At 39.0% G+C, this 25,787-nt stretch overlaps 2 protein-coding genes across 2 annotated transcripts in view; one reads left to right on the top strand and one right to left on the bottom strand.

Annotated features, from left to right (window-relative positions):
- LOC133440368 (zinc finger protein 37-like) overlaps positions 1–25,787 on the top strand; it is an 801,383-nt gene that overhangs the window by 678,952 nt on the left and 96,644 nt on the right. The gene's annotated exons all lie outside the window — the stretch shown is intronic.
- Positions 7,955–17,036, bottom strand: LOC133440352 (gastrula zinc finger protein XlCGF8.2DB-like). The gene is made up of 2 exons (XM_061717595.1): positions 16,811–17,036; positions 7,955–9,783 (listed from the first exon to the last, which is right to left on the bottom strand). The coding sequence occupies exon 2, from the start codon at positions 9,629–9,631 to the stop codon at positions 8,516–8,518; it is 1,116 nt and encodes a 371-aa protein (XP_061573579.1). The 5' UTR covers positions 9,632–9,783; positions 16,811–17,036; the 3' UTR covers positions 7,955–8,515.

Below are 25,787 nucleotides of genomic sequence, written 5' to 3'. Positions count from 1 at the left end.
TAAATAAACAAATACAGTATGAGACATAAAGTGGATGAAGTGCATAAGTCATTACATAAGTAACATAAATATAATAAAATAAATCAATTTAAATAAAAAGAAAGAAAATGGCAGGACATATATTATATCTGCAGAGCGCACTAAAAACGAGATTGATAGCGACCACTGTCGTCAGGGACGCTGGGACATTTCAAGATATGAGGGGGGGTACAAGTGTTGGGATAGATAATACCTACTGAAATCCATCATGTTGTTCTGATATGCATTTGTAGTTATTTTATATGTATGAAGTAATAGAATACATTAATACAAATAGATACAGAGTAATTCCATAAATGTATTTAAAAAAAAACATTTACATTCTCCCCTGAAGCCGAGGTGTGGCAGCTGCCGTACCCAATTGACGGCCCTGATCTAATTGACAATAAAATTTCATTTTTTTTTTTCAAAATATGCTCTCATACTCGCCATATGCACGTATTAACGCTTCTAACTCCAGTGGCGTGAAGTATGTGGATCTTCAGATGCAAACTAACGTTTCCTCAAAGGGATTTTGTAAATTGAAAAGATAAATAAAGTTAAAAAGAAAAAAAAGAAAATGTATGTCGCTCTTTTGTGTCGCCGGTTGCCATGGTGAATCCTTGTATCAGCGATCTACTGATGCTGGCTTTTTATTTCCCTCACGCTCGCGCTTAACTCCCGGTGAAACTACTTAGAGTTGAGTAAATTACCTCAAATCCGCTGTTCTGGAACCGAAAACTCAGAGTTTCCGATCTCAGAGTAGATCAACTAAGAGTTCAGGATTAAACTCAGTGTTTGTTGAACCTGCTTTGTGAAACGGACCCCTGAACTCTAACTCTAACTGCATTGGTTATTTATCGTTAAAGCGGAGCTACAGTAAAATATTTTGATTATTATTTATTATTGAGTGACTTTATGTTAATGTTGATGACAGGCAGTGAGTTCTAATCAATAAAACTGCACTCTTTTGATTTCTGATGTTTTTATTTTTCTGAAAAATGCTTGGTTTTCACCAAACCTGGGGTCCGTTTCACAAAGCAGGTTCAACAAACACTGAGTCTAATCCTGAACTCTTAGTTGATCTACTCTGAGATCGGAAACTCTGAGTTTTCGGTTCCAGAACAGCGGATTTGAGGTAATTTACTCAACTCTAAGTAGTTTCACCGGGAGTTAAGCGCGAGCGTGAGGGAAATAAAAAGCCATCATCAGTAGAGCGCTGATACAAGGATTCACCATGGCAACCGGCGACACAAAAGAGCGACATACATTTTCTTTTTTTTCTTTTTAACTTTATTTATCTTTTCAATTTACAAAATCCCTTTGAGGAAACGTTAGTTTGCATTTGAAGATCCACATACTTCACGCCACTGGAGTTAGAAGCGTTAATACGTGCATATGGCGAGTATGAGAGCATATTTTGAAAAAAAAAATTTGAAATTTTATTGTCATTTAGATCAGGGCCGTCAATTGGGTACGGCAGCTGCCACACCTCGGCTTCAGGGGAAAATGTAAATGTTTTTTTTTAAATACATTTATGGAATTACTCTGTATCTATTTGTATTGATGTATTCTATTACTTCATACATATAAAATAACTACAAATGCATATCAGAACAACATGATGGATTTCAGTAGGTATTATCTATCCCAACACTTGTACCCCCCCCCCCTCATATATTGAAATGTCCCAGCGTCCCTGACGACAGTGGTCGCTATCAATCTCGTTTTTAGTGCGCTCTGCAGATATAATATATGTCCTGCCATTTTCTTTCTTTTTATTTAAATTGATTTATTTTATTATATTTATGTTACTTATGTAATGACTTATGCACTTCATCCACTTTATGTCTCATACTGTATTTGTTTATTTAATTCCTTGATGCCTGACTGTCCACGGTCAATGTTCTAACTGTAATTGGAACTTTTAAATAAAGTTTTAAATAAAGTTAAAAAAAAAGTGCGCTCTGCAGTGTTACTAACTTACAAAAATTAAAAGGAAGCAGACAACCACGCAATAAAAAAAAAGAAAGAAGGCAAGTGATGGGTCCAGAATATATTAACGAGGCTGTTAGCCACTGATGGATTAATTATGCAAGTTCATCTCAAAGTAAGATATAAATCCTCTTATACATCTGTTTAAGGGAAATATTTGACTTTTTTTTACTCTCCCTCTCCTTTTTGCATTTGGACTTTAACTGTTTGAAGTTAAACTCGGATGTCCCTGTGATATTGTTGCACTGACATAGTGAATAAAATACGTCGCGTTTGTCAGATACGCCTTTTCTGCTCTCTAACTCTGCCGCTTGCTGTCCGTGGTGCAGAAAACGGATGCGTATTGCGTAAAGACCCATTGGCTGAATTGACGCCACTGAGGGAGGAGACGGAGAGAAACTCCAGGTTCGCTGAAATAAACCTGGTCCCGACCAGGTTAGGTTCAGAGCGTCTGTTACTACGGTAACTGACCGAGAGCTTAAGTTACCTCTCTTTGTGAAACAGGCTAGAGTTACCTCTCTTTCTCTGGTTTGAGTTACCTCCCTTTGTGAAACGGAAAACTCAGAGTTTCCCTCATTTCAGGGTTAACAGACTCAGAGTTCTCACTGAACCTGCTTTGTGAAACGGACACCCCTGTAGTCATATCGTATCGTATTGATATCGAGATATCTGGCATGAATATCGAGATATGAAATTTTGTCCATATCGTTCAGCCCTAATGAACATCCTCCAACAATCTGGTTTTTTGCCAGTGTCATCTCACATCTTACACGGAGCCACTGTGATCTGCATCTTTTCTACTAAATAAACGATTAAATCTAAAGAAATGTATGGATCTAGTTAAGAAATGTATGGATCTGGTTAAATATAAAACAGTGCAAATAATGTTCAAAGCAAGGAATAATCTACTACCAAAAAATATCAGAGGAATGTTCACTGAGAGAGAAAGGGGCTATAATCTAAGGGGAGAACTAAATTTTAGAAAACATAAAGTATGAACAACAATGTGCAGCATGTGCATATGGAACTGTGGAGACTCTGTGGAACAGTTTGGAGCTGGAAATGAAAAGGTACTAACATAAATCTGTTTAAAAAGAGATACAAAAAATGATTTATAAACAGATATATGGAAGAGGAAATGGGGTAACGAGTGTGAGAAACAAATAAAATAGGGAAAATGGTATATTATACTTGCTTAAGATATGTTTAGATATTTATGTGGATATTTATGTAATATTATATGTTGAGAGGGATAGTTATAATTATGTAATATATGTTATATATTTATTAGGTATGTAGCATATATATATTTATAGGGATATTTATGTAGTTATATAGTGTATATTTATATAGATTTATAAAATATTTGTATTTTCTATATATTTATATAATATTTATGTAATATTTATATTTTCTAAATACTTATATGGATAATTATGTGGTAATAGGCATGTTTTACATAGTATTTATATAGATTATATTTATATGGATATTGTGTAGATATAATAATAGCAATAATGTAAATTCATAGAGTTATAAAGGGGTAGGAACTAGGAAAAAGTGTAGACTTCTTCCTACTCCTTTTTTCCAACATATGTGAATATGAAGATGTTAATGTTTATTTTTTATATACATGTTCGAAATGAAAATAAATAAATTAATCAATTCAACCATTCATAAAGTGTGAAATATGAGTCTGATCCAGAGTCTGAATGGAGCATGAAAGGCAGCACCAAGTAAACAGAACAACAAGTTAGTTCGGGATGTTTCCGAATCCCACATCAGCAGCTGCTTGAGCTGGGGAGTTTCCCATTTAGTTGGTTTGCTTCATCACCACGGCTTTTAACTGGAAACAAAGGGATCTTGTAGGAGTCATACTCATGTGTTCATTCATTCAACTTTCCAGGGTTACGTACCGACTCTGTGGAGTCTGATTTCAGGTTTCCAGGCGAGGTCCAACAGTCTGCGCTGACGGTCGAGCTCTTCTTCATACTCCAAGATGCTTTTTTCAAACACTGACAATATTTCTACAGCAGCTGCTGTTAGTCGCTGACCGATAAACTCTCTCAGATGATTCACCTTAGACATTGTTGAAGAGGAAAAAGAAAGGAAACAACAGAACCGTCCTCTCCTTCTTCTTCTCTAGGTTTAATGGCGGATCACAACCAACGTTATTAGGTTCTACCGCCACCTGCTGTACCGGAGTGTGTAACATCAGGATCATTATTACACCAGGTTACAGTCTAACTTAAAGGGGGGAAAAAAGGAAATACCTAAATAAAATAAGATAACCACATTTAAATCTTATTATCTATCCCTGCATCTTTAAGAAAGACAAGGATTTCCTTAATCTTAATCTAGAAATGATGACTTCCTCTCTCCTACACTTTCCTTTGAAAACCTTCACGTTAATTGACTTCTGTATGTTATAAAAATGTCTCCCTTTTACACCGTTGTCCAACACCTTCTGCCATGAATCCCTCACTGCCTTTCTAATTCATGATTTTGCTTCACCTTTACCAAAAGGAATTTCCATAATTACCTCACTACTCAATTTCAATGCTCTTTTAGCAATATTGTCTGCTTTCTCATTGCCATCAACACCCATGTGGGCAGGAACCCAACAAAACTGCACAGTAATTCCAGTTCTGCATAACCTCCACAACACCATTAATATTTCCAACACTAGATCTTCTCTTATTGTTTTATTTGAAGTCAAACTCTGAAGGGCTGCAGTGGAGTCTGAACAAATGACATAGTTCCTTCTCGCAGTTACAGTCAGTATTTCATTTACCAACGAAAGTAATTAGAACAAAATGCATACAACATTCTTTTCATCACTGGTTTACTACGACTTCTGTCATTTAGCAGACGCTTTTATCCAAAGTGATTTACATCTGAGAAAACAACACAAGCAAGAAGGTTTAGAAAGAGTTTTATTTTTTCCGACACAATGAGAGCTGACGCAATTTATATGATAAGCTTCTGATTGTTAATATCAATATATAAAATACAAATATTTTTTAATTCATGTGTTCTTTATTATTTGTCATAAAACATTTATGTTGTTAAGAAGCTTTTATTGCAATGGGCTCCAAAATAATACACATGGTAAGTCTTTGATACATTAAAACATTTAAATATCCAACTTGGTTTAGTTCAGCGCTTCCAGTCGGTGGATTTATTATTGACGTGCACATGCAGGACTCATGAGTCACCGTTTGGCATTAAAATAAAAAAGTAAGTTAAGTCAGAGGGAAGGTAAACTTCGGATGGTACGACCAGAGGGAACACAGGGAAGGAAATGAGGATCAATTAACATGATTTTGGTGTGAAATATATAGATATACAAGACACATTTAAAGCTGCAGTTTCCAACATTTAACCACTAGAGGGAATAAAGATCCCAAACTAACCCCCAAACTCAGAATGACGGTTCATTCATGCATGAATCACCCACAGGTTTTCTGCAGGGGTTTGAAGCCTCTTTTTCCTCGTATTGTGGCAGGTTGGAATTATATAAAGCAAGAAGTTTAATGCGTAATTAGGGGCGTGGCCTTTTGATTGGCATTAATTTGTCCAAGCTGTAAATAAATACTTTTTCTAAGATCTTAGAAAATGTTGGGAGTAAAGAATCAGGCCTGTAATTAGTGAATTGGTGTCTGTCTCCAGTTCTGTACAGTGGGATGACTTTTGCAGTTTTCTTTTTTTTTTTGGAAATGTCCCAGTTCTGAGTGACTGATTACAGCTGTATGTCAGTTAACAATCCATCAATAACCTTTTTGACTATTGTCATATCACCACAGTCAGTTGACACCTTGTTTTTACATTTACTTACAATATCTATGATTTCTCTCTCCTCCACAGCTGTGAGAAACATTGAATCTGGATTTCTACTTATTAATGTTTCCTTCCATCCATCAGCTGATCCAGGATCACACATTTTTCTGCCAGCTTTGGTCCAACACTCACAAAATACCTTAAAATGATTAACCACCTCATTCATATCATTAATGACTTCATCGTTATTGGTTAAATATTGTGGATAATTAGTCTGTCTTGAACTTTTCCTAATGGCATCGTTCAATATATTCCAAATACCTTTTACATTATTTTTAGTCCTTATTCATGAAGGAATTCATGTCCCTCTCCATGAAGGCAAGTGGTCTCAGCTCTGAAACAGCAAAGTCCTCCCTCCATTATCATATTATTTTAATTATTATTACAAAAGTGCATCTCCACTCGTTGAGTTTGCACTTTGAAAGAGATGGAAAATGGACTGGTACCAAAAGCCAGGCTTGTTGCACAAGGTTTTGAGGAAGTGCAAGTTTCTGCTACAGAAGGAATCTCCAACCTGTGCTTCAGTCTCTGAGGCTCCTTGTGGCAGGAAGTTATCAAAAACAATGGACACTGCATTTGATGGACATAAAATCTGCCTTCTTTCATGGACTAGAAATGTGGAGAGACATTTTCATTAAACCTTCTCCAGAGACCAACAGAGCAGATCATCTTTTTTTAACCCACATCAACTCCATGGTTCCTGACACAGTGGATTCCTATCAGTTTTCCTACCGTGCCAACAGATCAGTGGATGAAGCGATGGCTTCGGCTTCACTTCACCTTCCAACACCTGGACAGGATGAACACCTATGCACGGCTTCTGTCCCTGGATGTGTCATTTCATGAAGCCAAGACCAGTGAAATAACAAACTGGATCAAAATGACGTGATTGAGGAAGTTGAGGATAAAGGACAAAAGTGCATCTCCACTTTTCAACTTCATTTGATGACATTTCTCTTTCAACATTGTTTTCTGAGCTAAATGCTGGTTGTACTGATCACGCTGTACCAATAATCTGCGTCACTGAAAACTTTCCTCTTTTTGATGCACTGAAGTCTTTTTTTTATTTGTGTTTTTATTATTATTATGATAGATTGTTCACTCTTGGGTTTATGTTGAGCTTTTATAACTCACCACCAGGGGGCACTGCTGCTCTTTCTACATATGGATAGTGTAATATTCCAGAATTAACAAAAAAATAATTCATCCATCTAAAATGAAAACTTAATTACATTTTCATGATTATTTCTGACTACATATGAGTTGAGGTAAAAAGACATTTACTCCTAAACGGATGTCTGATATAAAAGGGTTAAATCCAAAGTCAGTCCTCTTCCTGGAATCTGATCCCGATGATCCTCCCTCTTCTTCCTGCTCTCCAACCTGCAGATCTGCAGCTTCAACACGGATCTCAACATCAGCTTTAGAATAAATCATGTGTCAGACGAGTTGTAAATCTAGTACAACTTGATTTTATACATGTGATTCAATAATATTGTTAATTTTATATTATGTAAATAATATGAAAAACGTACACAGATATGTTGTAACTTTAGCTTATATAGTTACAATAACACAGCATGGATCATTTGAATTACATTGTTTTGACTTAGTTTGTCCCATGAATTACACGATAATCTGATGTACGCGCAGCTCAGATTTTAAAATGCTTAAACCCTTTTACAGTTTTCAGCGAACTGTGTATAACATCGCAATATATTGCAAAATTTGGATACCGCAAAGTCGTATTGTATCTTGACTCAAGTATCGTGATGTGTATCCCACATTACACTCATTTCCTCATTCATTTGAAAACCAAATGTTCTTGTTTTCTAAATCAATAAAAACATTTTAAAGGGGAAATAAAAGCAAATCGTATCTGACTGCAATGACTTCTGAAATCTTCAAGGTTTTTTGTTTAATGCTGCAGACATTAAAGTTTAGAAAATGGCGACAGATGGTTGTCTGTTCTGTTTCTGACGTGTTGATGGTTGCGTTTCTTCATTTGTCCTCGTTTCTCTGAAGTTTCTTTATGTTTTTCACAGGAACATGGTAAAAACTGAACATGTAAATATATCCAACTTGGACTAACCTCTGAACGGAGTAGATGGAGAGAGTTTAACAACATGGAGCTGCAGATTAACTTTACAAAGAGAATGTGAGTGAAGAAGAAACAGACGGGAAAAAGGACGTGTGAGAGAGGCTTTGTAGATGAACGAAATAAACTGTTAGTTTTAAAGAAACTTCAGCACTACTAACAGCTCTTTATTTGCACCGTGGAGACGGCAAGTTACCAACAGCAACAAATAACACAGTTTTAAGAAGGAACAGGGATTCAAACAAACTCAATGCAGAACTTTAAAAAAAAAACGACACAACCACATCATTCCCTCTGCGTCAAGTTGACGGAGAAGCATAAATCCGGGTTGAACCTGCAACCCTTGTGGGGAGGGGATTAGGCTCATCAGCCACAGGAGGTGGTGGTTGGACTTCTGCGGGTTCTTCTTCTGTGGTCAGACAGGAGTGGACAGCTGCCCCCGGAGGACGACAACATGAGCTTCATTTGTCAAGAGTCACCAGACTTTTCCTCCGGGTGATTTTTCATGTGACTCAGCAAATCAATTCTGCGGCTAAAACCTTTGTAGCACGTCTTGCACAAATATCACTTCTCACCCGTGTGCATGGTTATGTGGCTTTTAAGATTTGATGATTGAGTAAAGGTTTTTCCACAGGTGTTGCACAGGTACGGCTTTTCACCGGTGTGGGTCCTCGAGTGATCCACCAGGTAGGAACGTAGCCTGTAACTTTTTCCACATGTTTTGCAGATGTAGGGCTTCTCGCCCGTGTGCATGGTTATGTGGCTTTTAAGAGTTGATGATTGAATAAAGGTCTTTCCACAGGTGTTGCACAGGTACGGCCTTTCGCCAGTGTGGGTCTTCGAGTGATATATCAGGTGGTAACGTAGCCTGTAACTTTTTCCACATGTTTCGCAGATGTAGGGCTTCTCGCCCGTGTGCGTGGTTATGTGGCTTTTAAGATGTGATGATTTGGTAAAGTTTTTTCCGCAGGTGTTGCACAGGTACGGCCTTTCGCCCGTGTGGGTCCTCGAGTGAATCACCAGGTTGGAACGTTCTGTGTAACTTTTTCCACATGTTTCGCAGATGTAGGGCTTCTCGCCGGTGTGCGTGGTTATGTGGCTTTTAAGATTTGATAATGTAGTAAAGCTTTTGCCGCAGGTGTTGCACAGGTACGGCCTTTCACCAGTGTGGGTCCTCGAGTGAATCACCAGGCTGGAACGTAGCCTGTAACTTTTTCCACATGTTTTGCAGATGTAGGGCTTCTCGCCCGTGTGCGTGGTTATGTGGTCTTTAAGATGTGATGATTTAGTAAAGGTTTTTCCGCAGGTGTTGCACAGGTACGGCCTTTCGCCAGTGTGGATCTTCATGTGATCCATTAAAATACTACTACTGAACTCTTTCCTGCAAGTGCTTGAAGAAAATGTCTTCTTCCTCGTGTGGGTCCTGGTCAGCTTTGATTTACAGTTGCTGTCTGACGGGACAGCAGCATTTTCGTGGTCACCGTGTCTCATTGCCTCCGGATCTGCAGTTTTACTGGAGTCTGAGCGTAAACTTTCAGCCCCTTCCTCATCTTTGTTTTGAGCTTCAGGAGAAGTGTGCAACAGCAGCTGGCCACAGTTTGGTCCTGGTTCATCATTTTCAACTTTCACATCAGCGACATTGACCAATGAGACATCCACCTCTATGTCCTCGTGCTTCATCTCCTGACCGCTGGAGTCTTCCTCCAGTTCTGTAGTCTGTGGATGCCCTGGTTCCTCCTGGTCCGGGCTGCAGCTCCTCTCCAGGTTTTCGAGGTGCTAGTCACTGAAAACCCCGTCCTCCTCCACCTTACAAACATTTTCTTGTGGGAGTTCTGGAATTACAAAAATGGACAAAAAGATAGGATTTTAACAAGTCAAAAGTGCTTCCCAGTGTTGATTGTTTGGTTGTATTTGTGAGGTTTAAAGTTTGTCCTGAACCTTCGGTCTTCCCCTTCATCTATGTAGTATATTTGAAAACAAGTGCATTACTCTGTGTGACCATTCTGCGGCACTGTGACTGTACTCTTGTGTTACTGCGTTGGTATCGAGACAGTTGAAGAATAAAGTTGTTGTTCTAGAAATGGCTTCTTCCGCGTCATATAACATGGTGTCAGAGTGAAAACTTGAAGTAAAACAAATATACGAAGACAAAATGGAGCAGATGAACCCTCCAACCTCATTAAGCCTAGAAGGAAATCTAGCAGAAAATTGGAGAGTTTGGATCCAGAGATTTTAACTGTTTCTCGTCACCAGGGGAATCGACGAAAAGTCTGATGCAGTGAAAAGAGCCACGTTCCTACATGTGGCCGGGGACGAAGCAATTAAAGGTATATAACACTTTTGACTTCGATGAAGACGTAGATGACTATGATACATTGAAAGAACTTTTACGCCAACATTGTGAGCAAAGGAAAAATGTGACACATTTGAGGCACTTGTTCTTTATTGGAGCGCAAGGATAATCAGAGACTGTTGATGCATATGTGACTGATTTAAAAAAGAAAGTGAAACACTGCGAGTTTGAGCACCTCACCGACTCACTGATACGAGATAGAATCGTGTGTGGAATCACAGATGACCAAGTGAGAGGACGACTACTGAGAGAACCGGACCTCATGCTAAATAAAGCATTAGACATTTGCAGAGCCAGTGAGTTGAGTCGGAGTCAGCTAAAAAGTCTACATGAAGAGGTTGAAATTCCTGTCAATAAAGTCACTAAGCAAAAACAACGTGACAAACAGAAAGACAGTGGTGCCACAGCACAGAATGTAAAGATGAGAACTCAAGGAAACTGCACAAGATGCAGCTACAGGCATGAGCCAAGGAAGTGCCCTGCCTATGGACAAGTGTGCAAAGCCTGCCACGGAAAAAATCACTATGCCAAAATGTGCAACTCACGCAAGCACACAAATAATCATAAAGTGCAACATATAAACAAGGCCGAGGCAGATGATCAGGACTTCTTTATTGGCACAATCCAAGCAGAAAAACAAGTCTCACAAATCGATGCAGTGGATTCAAAGAAAGAAAAGTGGCTTGAAGATCTGATTGTCAACAAGAAATTTTTGAAAGTCAGGCTGGACACTGGGACTGATTGCAACGTAATTTCTATGAAAGACCTCAGAATGCTGAGACTGGATTGAAAGGTGAGCAAATCTCACCCCAAGCTTGTTTCTTATTCAGGACACCACATTTCAGCCAAAGGTAAAGTCATGTTGACATGTCAGTACAAAGATAAAAAGTATGACATGGAGTTTGAGGTCATAAAAAACAATGCACCTGCAATTCTAGGAGGAGAGTCATGTGAGAAAATGGGGCTTGTCAAAAGATTGCATGCGCTTAAAAAAGAGTGACATCCTAAGTGAATAAGAGGATTTATTCACTGGATTAGGCTGCATACCAGGAGTATATCACATTGTGACGAATCCAGATGTCACTCCAGTAGTACATGCTCCCAGGAAAGTACCTGTCGCGCTAAAAGATAAAATTGAAACAGAGCTGAATAGAATGGAAAACTTGGGGGTGATAACCATTATTTCTTTTTGCAAAACAATTCAAATCAGATATTTTCTATTTTCAAGAATCTCACTCTACTATGGACAATACTAACTTCTGGAGGTCTCAATGGGGTAATACTATATGGCTGTCCCATGGGACCTAGCGCCCAGCAGGGGTTGCCACCTTGAATAATAGATTTAAAGGAAATGTCTTGATCACAAAATGCGATCCAGATGGTCACTTCATTTGCCAGGTTATTGAATATAATGAGTTAATCTACATAACTTCAACATTTATGGTTACAACGCAAAGAAAGAAAATGTAAACCTTCTGTTATCCATTGAAAATATTTTTGCTGACTGGTTAACCATCCATCCATCCATCCATCCATCCATCCATCCATCCATCCATCCATCGTCCGCCGCTTATCCATTCACGGGTCGCGGGGGCAGCAGCCTCAGCAGGGATGCCCAGACTTCCCTCACCCCAGACACTTCCTCCAGCTCTTCCGAGGGGAGTCCGAGGCGTTCCCAGGCCAGCCGAGACACATAGTCTCTCCATCGTGTCCTGGGTCTTCCCCGGGGTCTCCTCCCGGTGGGACATGCCTGGAACACCTCCCTAGATAGGAGGGACATGCCTGGAACACCTCCCTAGGGAGGCGTCCAGGAGGATCCAGTACAGATGCCCAAGCCACCTCAGCTGATTCCTCTCAATGTGAAGGAGCAGCGGCTCAACTCCGAGCTCCCCCCGGGTGACCGAACTCCTCACCCTATATCTAAGGGAGCGTCCAACCACCCTGCGGAGGAAACTCATCTCGGTCGCTTTTATCCGCGATCTTGTCCTTTCGGTCACTAACCAAAGTTCATGACCATGGGTCAGGGTAGGTGCGTAGATTGACCGGTAAATCAAGAGCTTCGCCTTTCGATTCAGCTCCTTCTTCCCCACGACGGTCCGGTACATCGACCACATAACTGCGGACGCTGCACCGATCCGTCTGTCAATATCACGCTCCATCGTTCCCTCACTCGTGAACAAGATCCCGAGATACTTGAACTCCTCCACCTGAGGCAGGACTTCTTCCCCCACCCGGAGAAGACACGCCACCCTTTCCCGGTGGAGAACCATGGCCTCGGTCTTGGAGGTGCTGATTCTCATCCCTGCCGCATCGCACTCGGCCTCAAACCGCCCAAGCACATGCTGAAGGTCCCGGTCCGATGAAGCCAACAGGACAACATCATCCGCAAAAAGCCGAGATGAAATCCTGAGGTTCCCAAACCGGATCCCCTCCGGCCCCTGGCTACGCCTAGAAATCCTGTCCATAAAAATTATGAACAGGACCGGTGACAAAGGGCAGCCCTGCCGGAGTCCAACATGCACCGGGAACAAGTCTGATCTACTAGCAGATGACACCACACTCTTTCTCCGGGATGAAAATCAAGTTTCTATTGCAATAAACACCATAAATGAGTTTTCCAAGGCCTCTGGCCTAAATCTGAATCTTAATAAATGCGAAATTATATCCATTAAGGATTCTGATAAAACATCAATTTGTATCCCAGACAAAAATGAAGTTGTTTACTTGGGTATTACAATAACTAAGGACCAACAAAAAAGAACTTCACTGAATTTCAATCCTATTATCCAAAAACTCAAAAAAAGTTAAACCAGTTGCTATTACGGGATCTCTCTCTTAGAGGTAAAGTTCTACTCACCAAGGCGGAAGGAATATCACGTTAACATATGCATCTCTGTCTCTGTTCTTGGACCACAAACATATTACTCAGAATGACAGGCTGCTTCTCAACTTCTTGTGGAAAAATAGAACTCATTATCTGAAAAAAAATCTGTTTTAATGAATGACTATGAAAATGGTGTACTTCATTTTCTAAATTTTTGCACCCTAAATAACACATTTAAGATAAAATTGGTTGAAACCATTCTTAAAAAATCCTAACTCTATCTGGAATGTCTACCCATCCATATTCTGTCAAAACTGGGTGGATTAAACTTTTTCTTTACCTGTAACTACAATATTGATAAAATCCTGATAAAAATGTCTCCCTTTCACCGTCAGGCCTTCCTGTCATGGTCTCTTATTTTCAAACAACTTTTCACCCCACAAATACCTCATATGGAACAACAAAGACATATTGTTTAAACATAAATCCCTATTTATTGAGTACTGGTTTAATAACAACATTGTATATGTAGCTCAGTTGTTTAACAGGGACGGTCTTCTCTACTCCTATAATGAGTTTCTAGCAGAATACAATATTCCTGTGTCACCTGGAGACTTTGCAAAAGTATTTGGAGCAATCCCTTCTGGTGTTTGCATGTTTTTTAGATCTCAACCAAGAGAGGAAACCCAACAATTATCCCTGTTATCATTGACTGATACTCCAATTGGCAAAATCTGTTTGTCCTGTAACTGTGGTAAGAACAAAAAGTTGATTAGATTCTTGTTTAGACATGATGTCACCACAGTTCCTTATGTGGTCTCACACTGGAATAGGTACATGGATCATATTGGCTGGAAAAAGGTCTGGTTCTTACCCAACCGATACCTGTTGACCTACAAAGTTAGAGAAATATTGTTTAAAATAATTCATAGATTTTATCCTTCTAATGATCATATTGTTAAAAGGTTTGAAATAGACATTGAGGTGAAATGTGCTTTCTGTTCTGTAAATATTGAAACAATTACTCATTTATTTTGGCTCTGCCCAGTGGCGGAGTGTGGGTCTCAGTACAGAGGGGGCGGAGCATTCTCGATGGGCCCTTATGATAGTCATTTTAACGTTCGACAACACCTCATCCTACCCATCAAACAACATTTATTCTCACTTTTTTTAAGCCAAGCAAGCCTATAGGCCTATGCTGCAGAAAGCAGAGTATAGTCACACAAACTTGTTCAGAAGAACACACACACATAGGCCTGACAGCTGTCAATCACATGGCGATGAAAACTCAGATAGTCACGGACTGACTCAGTTCCATTTTTGATACAGCTTAAATACAAAAAAAACATAACTGGTCTAAAATTACACAATCTATTTAGATAGATATAGATACAGCGGTCTGTAACATCATTTCTGAGCTCTATAACAGAGAATAGACTCAGCTGTCTAGTTGACAACAACACAAAGCTCATTCAAATAGGCAGGTGGTCAAAGCTACCACAACATTCTGATAAAGAACTTATTTATGAAGGTTACACTGACTCACCAATGGCAGTTGACTCTTCCATAAAACTTTGTACATGCTTAGTCCTCTTTTAAAGTTTAGCGCTCATCTCCTTCATGGCAGCAAATTTGCCGAGTCGGAAAATTGGCTGTAACTGTTAAGGCTGATTTATGGTTACACCAACGCAGCGCCTACGGCGTAGTGTATGCGGCGATGCGCACGTACGTTGCGCGTCGCCGCGTACCCTGCGCCGTAGGCTTCGCCGTACCCTACGGCGTAGGCTCTGCGTCGTTTTTAAACACAGAACCATAAATCAGGCTTTACAGCCAATCAGCGTTGGCTCACAGCCCCGATGCGTTCAGGACAGTTTTTACAAGAATTAGCCTACACTGGCCGCACAATGCACATTTTATCGTAATTATAGACTACAATTTACGATTATATATGAACGTATCACACAAGGCGGGGCCCTATCATTGGGCCCTATGAGCTTGTGGGCCCCGGGAGCCCGCCCCCTAACCCCCCCTCTGGCTCCGCTACAGGATCTGCCCCATTGTCCAAAACCCCTGGATTGATATATATATATATGATACAAGTTGTTTTGGAGGGATGTGCTGTTTGGACTCTTTGACTTTGACAGGATTAAGGCAAAACCCAATGAAACATTCATTATTAACCTCGTCATACTGTTGGCAAAATTTCACATTCACAAATGTAAGTTTACAAATAGAAAACCCTCTTTTGTTGCTTATTACAATGAGCTCAAACATCGACTCCATTCCATTTTCTCTTAATCAAAAGGCGATCAAAACTATTAATATCTGTGCTCATTTGAATGTTTTCTTGTAAACTCTTATCCCCCCTGGCATGAAATGTGATTTCTATGTTCTGTTGAAGATATATAATTTGTAAACTTCAAGTTTTTGTGAAATAAAGTTTTTGAAAAAAATAAATAAATAAAAAAAAATTACGATCTAACTACAAGTCCTGCATATGAACTCCTACATGAACATCCTCCAACGATCTGGTTTTTTGCCAGTGTCATCTCACATCTTACACGGAGCCACTGTGATCTGCATCTTTTCTACAAAATAAACGATTAAGTCTAAAGAAATGTATGGATCTGGTTAAATACAAAACAGCGAAAATAATGTTCAAAGCAAGGAATAATCTACTACCAAAAAATATGAGAGGAATGTTCACTGAGAGAGAAAGGGGCTATAATCTAAGGGGAGAACTACATTTTAGAAAACATAAAGTAGGAACAACAATGTGCAGCATGTGCATATGGAACTGTGGAGACTCTGTGGAACAGTTTGGAGCTGGAAATGAAAAGGTACTAACATAAATCTGTTTAAAAAGAGATACAAAAAATTATTTATAAACAGGTACATGGAAGAGGAAATGGGGTAACGAGTGTGAGAAACAAATAAAATAGGGAAAAATGGTATATTATACTTGCTTAAGATATGTTTAGATATTTATGTGGATATTTATGTATATATATTATATGTTGAGAGGGATAGTTATAATTATGTAATATATGTTATATATTTATTAGGTATGTAGCATATATATATTTATAGGGATATTTATGTAGTTATATAGTGTATATTTATATAGATTTATAAAATATTTGTATTTTCTATATATTGATATAATATTCATGTAATATTTATATGTTCTATATACTTATATGGATAATTATGTGGTAATAGGCATGTTTTACATAGTATTTATAAAGACTATATTTATATGGATATTGTGTAGATATAATAATAGCAATAATGTAAATTCATAGAGTTATAAAGGGGTAGGAACTAGGAAAAAGTGTAGACTTCTTCCTACTCCTTTTTTCCAACATATGTGAATATGAAGATGTTACTGTTTATTTTTTATATACATGTTCGAAATAAACATTAATTAATTCATTCATTCATAAAGTGTGAAATCTCAGTCTGGTCCAGAGTGTGAATGGAGCATGAAAGGCAGCACCAAGTAAACAGAACAACAAGTTAGTTCGGGATGTTTCCGAATCCCACATCAGCAGCTGCTTGAGCTGGGGAGTTTCCCATTTAGTTCGTTTGCTTCATCACCACGGCTTTTAACTGGAAACAAAGGGATCTTGTAGGAGTCATACTCATGTGTTCATTCATTCAACTTTCCAGGGTTACGTACCGACTCTGTGGAGTCTGAGTTCAGGTTTCCAGGCGAGGTCCAACAGTCTGCGCTGACGGTCGAGCTCTTCTTCATACTCCAAGATGCTTTTTTCAAACACTGACAATATTTCTACAGCAGCTGCTGTTAGTCGCTGACCGATAAACTCTCTCAGATGATTCACCTTAGACATTGTTGAAGAGGAAAAAGAAAGGAAACAACAGAACCGTCCTCCTCCTCTGTCCGTCCGTCAGGAACCAGACTCTGCTCATCATTTCCGCTGCTGTTGCGTGGGTCTTCTTCTTCTTCTTCTTCTCTCAGTTTATTGGCGGATCGCAAGCAACTTTCAGGTGCATACCGCCACCTACTGTACAAGAGTGTGTGAAATTGTTTCATTTAGCCCGGTTTAAATTCTGTTTATCAGCCTAGTGTTTTTTAGGAAATGAATTAGTGCCTTTCTGGTGATTTCCACCCCCTCTCCCTCTGTTCCCAGTATCCCCTTCAAATTCCACTCACGTCCTGCCTCTCTCACTTTTTCCTGTAGCCGCTCTCTTTCTATTTTATACCTGTTACAGTGCATTAGGATATGTTCACCGTTTTCTTTTGTTCCACAGTTCTCACATTTATCACTATCCCTTTTTCCCATTACATGCAAGGTGCCATTTAGTCCTGTGTGGTCCAGACTGAGTCTTGTTATAACCGTTTCCTCCCTTCTGTTCCTTTCAGTATAATTCTTTGTTATTATAGTCTTTTGTATTTTGTGATATCCCTGTCCTTTCTGATCTTCCTCCCACCTTTTCTGCCATATTTCCATTCCTTTCTTTTTAATTATTGCTTTACCTTCTCCTTTTCCTAGTGGAACTGGTAATGTTATTTCCTTATGTAGAGCCATTTTTGCTAGTTTATCAGCAGCCTCGTTCCCTGTTACTCCCTCATGTGCTGGTACCCAACAGAACTGAACATCTATGCCACATCTGTGTAATCTTAATAAACTGTGAGAAATGTCAATGAGTATGTCTTCTCTGCACGTTGTTGTTGATTTTATACTTTCTAATACCGCTATTGAGTCTGTGCATACCACCACCTTATCAGGACTAACCTCTTCCACCCACTGTAACCCAATGTAGACTGCCACCATTTCTGCTGTGTATACTGATAGTTGGTTGGATAATCTTTTAGAGATATTCACATCAAACTCAGGGATATATACACCTATTCCCACACAATCCTTTTGATTTTTTGACCCATCTGTGTAAATTTCCAGGTAGTTGTAGTAACTATTTCTCAGGTAAATACTTGCTTTACCTCCTACTTCGTTCATTCTCCATTCTTTTTTCCGTTCCAGTATGCTCATGTCTACTTTTGTTTCTGGGAATAGCCAAGGAGGTATGTTACTCATAGGTGTGTATTTAGTGAATTTTAATGTCTCCATTCCATATCTTCTCAACCTTTCATCCCTTGACCACCCAAACCCATGTCTCTGGAATTTAGAGTATTCCCAACAATCCTTTATTGTCCTCGTTGTAAGGTTTTCTTCCCCACTCCCTTTTAATCTTATCCAGTATGTAAGTGCCAGTTTATCCCTTCTTAAATCCAGTGGTGTCTCTCCTGCTTCTATTAATATTGCGTTTATGGGTGTTGACCTAATGGCTCCTATGCAAATTCTCAGTGCTCTATACTGCAGTCTGTCTACTTTTTGTAATGAAGTTTTAGCTGCTGCTCCGTAAACTATACTGCCATAATCTATTGTTGACCTCATAACTGCCCTGTATATGTCAATTAATGATTTTTTATCTGCCCCCCAGTCACAGCCTGCTACAGCCCGTAGTAAATTAATAACCTTTTTGCACTTTGTTGCCAAATAATCAATGTGTGCTTTCCATGTATATTTGTGGTCTAGATATAGGCCCAGGTACTTGAACTCATTCACCCTCTCCATCGGCTGATCATAAAGTGTTAACTTCTCATTGTCAATCTTACGCTTGTTTGTAAAGATCATATAACATGACTTGCTGGCTGACATTTTGAACCCCCATTCATACGACCACTTTTCCACTTTTTCTATTGCTTTCCTGATATTCCTGAAGACATGTGACACATTTTTTCCCCTCATCCATATGGCCCCATCATCTGCGTATAGCGCTGATTCGATGCATCCATCTAACTTTGAAAAAATGTCATTAATCATTACATTAAACAAAACAGGGCTGATTGCACTTCCCTGGGGAATACCATTTTCAATTTTATAATCTTTAGAAACTTCTGTTCCAACCTTGACATTAAATTTCCTTCCTGTTAAGAAGTCCATAATCCAGTTATATAATCTCCCTCCAATACCCATTCTACTTAATTTGATAAGCAACCCATCCCTCCACATGGAGTCATATGCTTTTTCTATATCAAAATATACAATTATCATTAACTCTTTCATTTTCATTGTCTTTTCTACTTCATTACTAACTCTAACTAGAGCATCCATTGTGGATCGTCCTTTCCTAAATCCACTCTGAGAATTATTAAATAGCCCTCTCTGTTCCAGAACATATGACAGCCTCATAACAATTATCTTCTCCATCCATTTACATAAGTGAGACGTCAAGGCTATGGGTCTATAGTTACTAGGATTATTAGGATTCTTCCCAGGTTTATTAAATGGCAATATTATTGCTCTTTTCCAGCCACTGGGCAGAGTTCCCTCCCTCCATATTTTATTAAACAGTCTCAACACCATTTTTAAAGATTCCTCTGGTAGCTGCCGGAACATGGCATAACATAACTGGTCCTGTCCTGGTGCTGTATACCCTGTACCTTGTAAGGCTATTTTAAGTTCTGGGCTTGTTAGGTCCATATTCAACGTTGACATGTCATCTTCTTTCTTCTCTCTCACTTTCTCATTTTCTCTGCATATGCGGTCTTTCTGCTGCCTGTGTAATTCACCAATGTGCTCCCCATTATGAACTGCAGCAAATGCTGTACCTAATACATCAGCCTTCTCTTTGTCTGACACTGCCATTTTCTCCCCATCTACTAGTGCTGGTATTAAAGCTGACTTCCTTTTCCCACTCATTCGCTTGAGCATAGACCATACATCCCCCAGCTTGACCCCTCTGCCTATGGTGGCACAGAAATCTCTCCATGTACTCTTTTTAGTGTATTTAATGATCCTACGAGCCACTGCCTTTTTCCTTTGATAATCTATAATATTCTCTTGTGATAAATTTTTCTTCAGTGCTCTGAATGCTCTGTTTCGTTCTTTAATTGCTCTGCTGCATTCCTCGTTCCACCACGGTACCACTTTCTTCCTGCCCTTTGTAGTTCTTTTTGGTATGCTCAGGTTTGCTGCATTTAGAATATGTTCTGTAATCTGATCCGTGCACTCCTCTATGTCTCCTTCTAGTGTAATCAAATGTACTGACTCTTTACAACACATCTTAAATTTTTCCCAGTCTGCCTTAACAAAGCACCACCTGGTGAACGTATTCCCTTCCTGAAGGCATACACTTGTATTTACAATAGTTATCACAGGGAAGTGATCACTTCCTACGGTTGAATTATTCTTGACATACCACTCACACGCATTCACCAGTCTATCTGACACCATTGTCAGATCCAAACATGACATCGTACCCCTGTTCACATCCACTCTTGTACCTATTCCACTGTTAAGACATACTAAAGACCTTTCATCCATCATTTCTTCCACTACATCCCCATTGTTATCCGTGTGAGTACTACCCCATAAACTGCTGTGTGCATTGAAATCTCCACACCATATTTCTCTCTTAGCTACGATCCCTGCCAATTCCTTGAAGCTTTCAACAGTTAAGTTTCTACATGGATTATAAAAGTTAATTAACTTAATGTTTCCTTCTTCTCTTGGGCTATAAATTTCTGCTACAGTACATTCAATATCCTCAGGGGAGGGAATCTCCCTATAGGCCAGTCCATCTTTGAAAAAAGTAGCACACCCTCCTCCATGTTGGTTATTTCTATCATGTCTTATGGAACTGAACCCTGGAATTATAAAATCTAGCTGGGGCTGTAGCCAAGTTTCCTGTACACAAATAATATCTGGAACTGTATCTAAATCATGTATGAACTTTTTAAATTCTTGTCCGTTTGCTATAAGACTTCTTGCATTCCACTGAAGTATGTGTAGAACCATCATCAATATATTAACCCTCCACATGTGTATTTCCTGCAGCTTCATTTTCCTTTAGTATTGCATGTATCTGGTCTGCTTTCACATCTTTCATATCCAGAAATGTTTCTGCTGCTTCCACAATGGCCTTGATCCTGTCACTTTTCCTTTTCAGTTGTGTCGTAACATTAATGGTGTGGCAGATGAATACCACAAAGTTCACTTTGTTCACCACTAGTGTTTCATCATTAACTTTACATTTGTGCGTGCAGACATTTTGGGTCATCACTGGGGTTTGGGTTTTGTCCTGATTATCTGTTGTTTTACTGTCCCTCTGAGCTACATGTCTTTGTGTCATTCCACTAAATCTTTCATCATTTGTTCCTGTCCCCCTAACTTTCTTCAGTGCTTCTGCATATGAAACTTTTTCAGTTATTTTAATTCTCTGGGCCTCTCTGGCTTCCCTCTGCACTACACATCCTCCATAGGCAGCACTGTGCTCTCCTCCACAGTTACAACATTGTATCTTGGAATCTTTGTCACATTTTCCATACTCATGTGGCCCTCCACATCTTGCACACCTTAGTTTACCTTTGCACTGTTGCGCTGTGTGTCCCATTCTCTGGCAGGCATAACACCTGAGTGGCTTTGGTATATATTCCCTCACTGGGTAGTTCACATATCCCATCTGTACTGCATTTGGTACATCTTTTTCAAACTGAAGTACTACTGACGGGGTTTCCTTCAGTGTGCCATCCCTTTTACTTTTGAGCCTTGTGGCCTCAGTCACTTTTCCTCCTTTTATCTCTTTTTTCACATCTTCCATTGTCATGCTTAGTGGGACTCCTGAGATAACTCCTCTCACGCTTGCCATTGCTCCAGGTATATGAGCCTTCATCCTTTCTCCTTTAAGTGTTGACATTCTAAGTATTTTTTCTTGTTGTTGTTTACTGGTTGCATGTATCAGCACTCGTTTGTTGTTCATAAACCTGGCGAATTTTATTCTACCAATTTCTTCCTCGATTATTTTGGTAAGTTTGATTGGGTGATAGTGCCCACCATCCTGGTAGAATTCGATCATAACTTTCCAGTCGCTTTCCTGAGCTTGATCCATATTTATCCGCCTTTCATTATTTCTAGACTTTTTCCCAGCCCTGGCCTCGCTGTCATCCGACCAACTTTTCGCTCTGTCTCGTGAGCTTCTCTCTGGCACAGTCCTTTTCTGTTTCCTAGATTGATTTATCGTCCAATCCATTTCATTATCCAATCCATCCGAGCTAGATGTCATAATTTCACAGTCAGAGTACAGTTTATGCAAATCCGCCAAAACAAATGTTCAATCCTACCGCGCTACCACTCTCGCCACGTCACCATCCGCTTCCGGTCGACCGCGATCTCTTTTCGTCAGCCCTGTCACTACCTGATGTGAGTCCGCTACCCGATTTGAGTCACGCATGCGCAGTTGCGTCCAACATGTGCATTTCAGTGGAGAAGTAGTGTTGTCATTACCCGATTATTGATTAAAATGAGCGACTTTAATGTTTTCCATCATCTCCTGCCTACATGGAATCCGGAAGTTTCATCCTAGTTTGGGAAAAGCTGACAAATGGAAGATTACTCGTTCTATGAGTAATTACATCTTGAAAGGTAATTTGGCTATCATGCTTAGCTATGCTTGCTAAAAATAATATAAATATTTTTTGCCAAAAATAATATAAAGATTTTTTGCATCAATACCCTTATATAGCATAACATTCCCTGTTGTTGGACACAACTGCGCATGCGTGACTCAAATCGGGTAGCGACTCACATCAGGTAGTGACAAGCCCCGCGCCCAACCGTCCTCTCCTTCTTCTTCTCTAGGTTTAATGGCGGATCACAACCAACGTTATTAGGTTCTACCGCCACCTGCTGTACCGGAGTGTGTAACATCAGGATCATTATTACACCAGCTTACAGTCTAACTTAAAGGGGGAAAAAGGAAATACCTAAATAAAATAAGATAACCACATTTAAATCTTATTATCTATCCCTGCATCTTTAAGAAAGACAAGGATTTCCTTATAACAATCCCTCATCACCTCACTCCTCCCTAATAACCTACTAAACTCCATTCCCGTCCCAGCTCGTACATCCTGTCTCTTAAAGCGTTCCTTTCTACCTCATACTTGCCACATTTAAGAATCACATGCTCTACATTCTCTGTGACATCACACTCATCACATTTATCAGACACGGACTTTGACATTAAATACAGAGTTGATTTTAAACTAGTATGACCTAATCTTAATCTAGAAATGATGACTTCCTCTCTCCTACACTTTCCTTTGAAAACCTTCACGTTAATTGACTTCTGTATGTTATAAAAATGTCTCCCTTTTACACCGTTGTCCCACACCTTCTGCCATGAATCCCTCACTGCCTTTCTAATTCATGATTTTGCTTCACCTTTACCAAAAGGAATTTCCATAATTACCTCACTACTCAATTTCAATGCTCTTTTAGCAATATTGTCTGCTTTCTCATTGCCATCAACACCCATGTGGGCAGGAACCCAACAAAACTGCACAGTAATTCCAGTTCTGTATAACCTCCACAACACCATTAATATTTCCAACACTAGATCTTCTCTTATTGTTTTATTTGAAGTCAAACTCTGAAGGGCTGCAGTGGAGTCTGAACAAATGACATAGTTCCTTCTCGAAGTCACAGTAAGTATTTCATTTACCAACGAAAGTAATTAGAACAAAATACATACAACATTCTTTTCATCACTGGTTTACTACGACTTCTGTCATTTAGCAGACGCTTTTATCCAAAGTGATTTACATCTGAGAAAACAACACAAGCAAGAAGGTTTAGAAAGAGTTTTATTTTTTCCGACACAATGAGAGCTGACACAATTTATATGATAAGCTTCTGATTGTTAATATCAATATATAAAATAAAAATATTTTTTTAATTCATGTGTACTTTATTATTTGTCATAAAACATTTATGTTGTTAAGAAACTTTTATTGCAATGGGCTTCAAAATAATACACATGGTAAGTCTTTGAGACATTAAAATATTTAAATATCAAACTATCAAGCTGATTTTGGTGTGAAATATATAGATATACAAGACACATTTAAAGCTGCAGTTTCCAACATTTAACCACTAGAGGGAATAAAGATCCCAAACTAACCCCCAAACTCAGAATGACGGTTCATTCATGCATGAATCACCAACAGGTTTTCTGCAGGGGTTTGAAGCCTCTTTTTCCTCGTATTGTGGCAGGTTGGAATTATATAAAGCAAGAAGTTTAATGCGTAATTAGGGGCGTGGCCTTTTGATTGGAATTAATTTGTCCAACCTGTAAATAAATACTTTTTCTAAGATCTTAGAAAATGTTGGGAGTAAAGAATCAGGCCTGTAATTAGTGAATTGGTGTCTGTCTCCAGTTCTGTACAGTGGGATGACTTTTGCAGTTTTCTTTTTTTTTTTGGAAATGTCCCAGTTCTGAGCGACTGATTACAGCTGTATGTCAGTTAACAATCCATCAATAACCTTTTTGACTATTGTCATATCACCACAGTCAGTTGTCACCTTGTTTTTACATTTACTTACAATATGTATGATTTCTCTCTCCTCCACAGCTGTGAGAAACATTGAATCTGGATTTCTACCTATTAATGTTTCCTTCCATCCATCAGCTGATCCAGGATCACACATTTTTCTGCCAGCTTTGGTCCAACACTCACAAAATACCTGTTAAAATGAATAACCACCTCATTCATATCATTAATGACTTCATCGTTGTTTTTAGTCCTTATTCATGGAGAGACATTTTCATTAAACCTTCTCCAGAGACCAACAGAGCAGATCATCTTTTTTTAACCCACATCAACTCCATGGTTCCTGACACAGTGGATTCCTATCAGTTTTCCTACCGTGCCAACAGATCAGTGGATGAAGCGATGGCTTCGGCTTCACTTCACCTTCCAACACCTGGACAGTATGAACACCTATGCACGGCTTCTGTCCCTGGATGTGTCATTTGATGAAGCCAAGACCAGTGAAATAACAATCTGGATCAAAATGACGTGATTGAGGAAGTTGAGGATAAAGGACAAAAGTGCATCTCCACTTTTCAACTTCATTTGATGACATTTCTCTTTCCACATTGTTTTCTGAGCTAAATGCTGGTTGTACTGATCACGCTGTACCAATAATCTGCGTCACTGACAACTTTCCTCTTGTTGATGCACTAAAGTCTTTTTTTATTTGTGTTTTTATTATTATTACGATAGATTGTTCACTCTTGGGTTTATGTTGAGCTTTTCTAACTCACCACCAGGGGGCACTGCTGCTCTTTCTACATATGGAGAGTGTAATATTCCAGAATTATAAACAATAAATTAATTCATCCATCTAAAATGAAACCTTAATTACATTTTTCATGATTATTTCTGACTAAATATGAGTTGAGGTAAAAAGACATTTACTCCTAAACGGATGTCTGATATAAAAGGGTTAAATCCAAAGTCTGTCCTCTTCCTGGAATCTGATCCCGATGATCCTCCCTCTTCTTCCTGCTCTCCAACCTGCAGATCTGCAGCTTCAACACAGATCTCAACATCAGCTTTATAATAAATCACGTGTCAGACGAGTTGTAAATCTAGTACAACTTGATTGTATACATGTGATTAAATAATAGTTAATTTTATATTATTTAAATAATATGAAAAACGTACACAAATATGTTGTAACTTTAGCTTGTATAGTTACAATAACAGAGCATGGATCATTTGAATTACATTGTTTTGACTTAGTTTGTCCGATGAATTACACGATAATCTGATGTACGTGCAGCTC

Source organism: Cololabis saira, chromosome 3, assembly GCF_033807715.1.
Source record: "Cololabis saira isolate AMF1-May2022 chromosome 3, fColSai1.1, whole genome shotgun sequence".
Taxonomy (NCBI): domain Eukaryota; kingdom Metazoa; phylum Chordata; class Actinopteri; order Beloniformes; family Belonidae; genus Cololabis; species Cololabis saira.
This window is presented reverse-complemented; position numbering and strand designations above follow the sequence as displayed.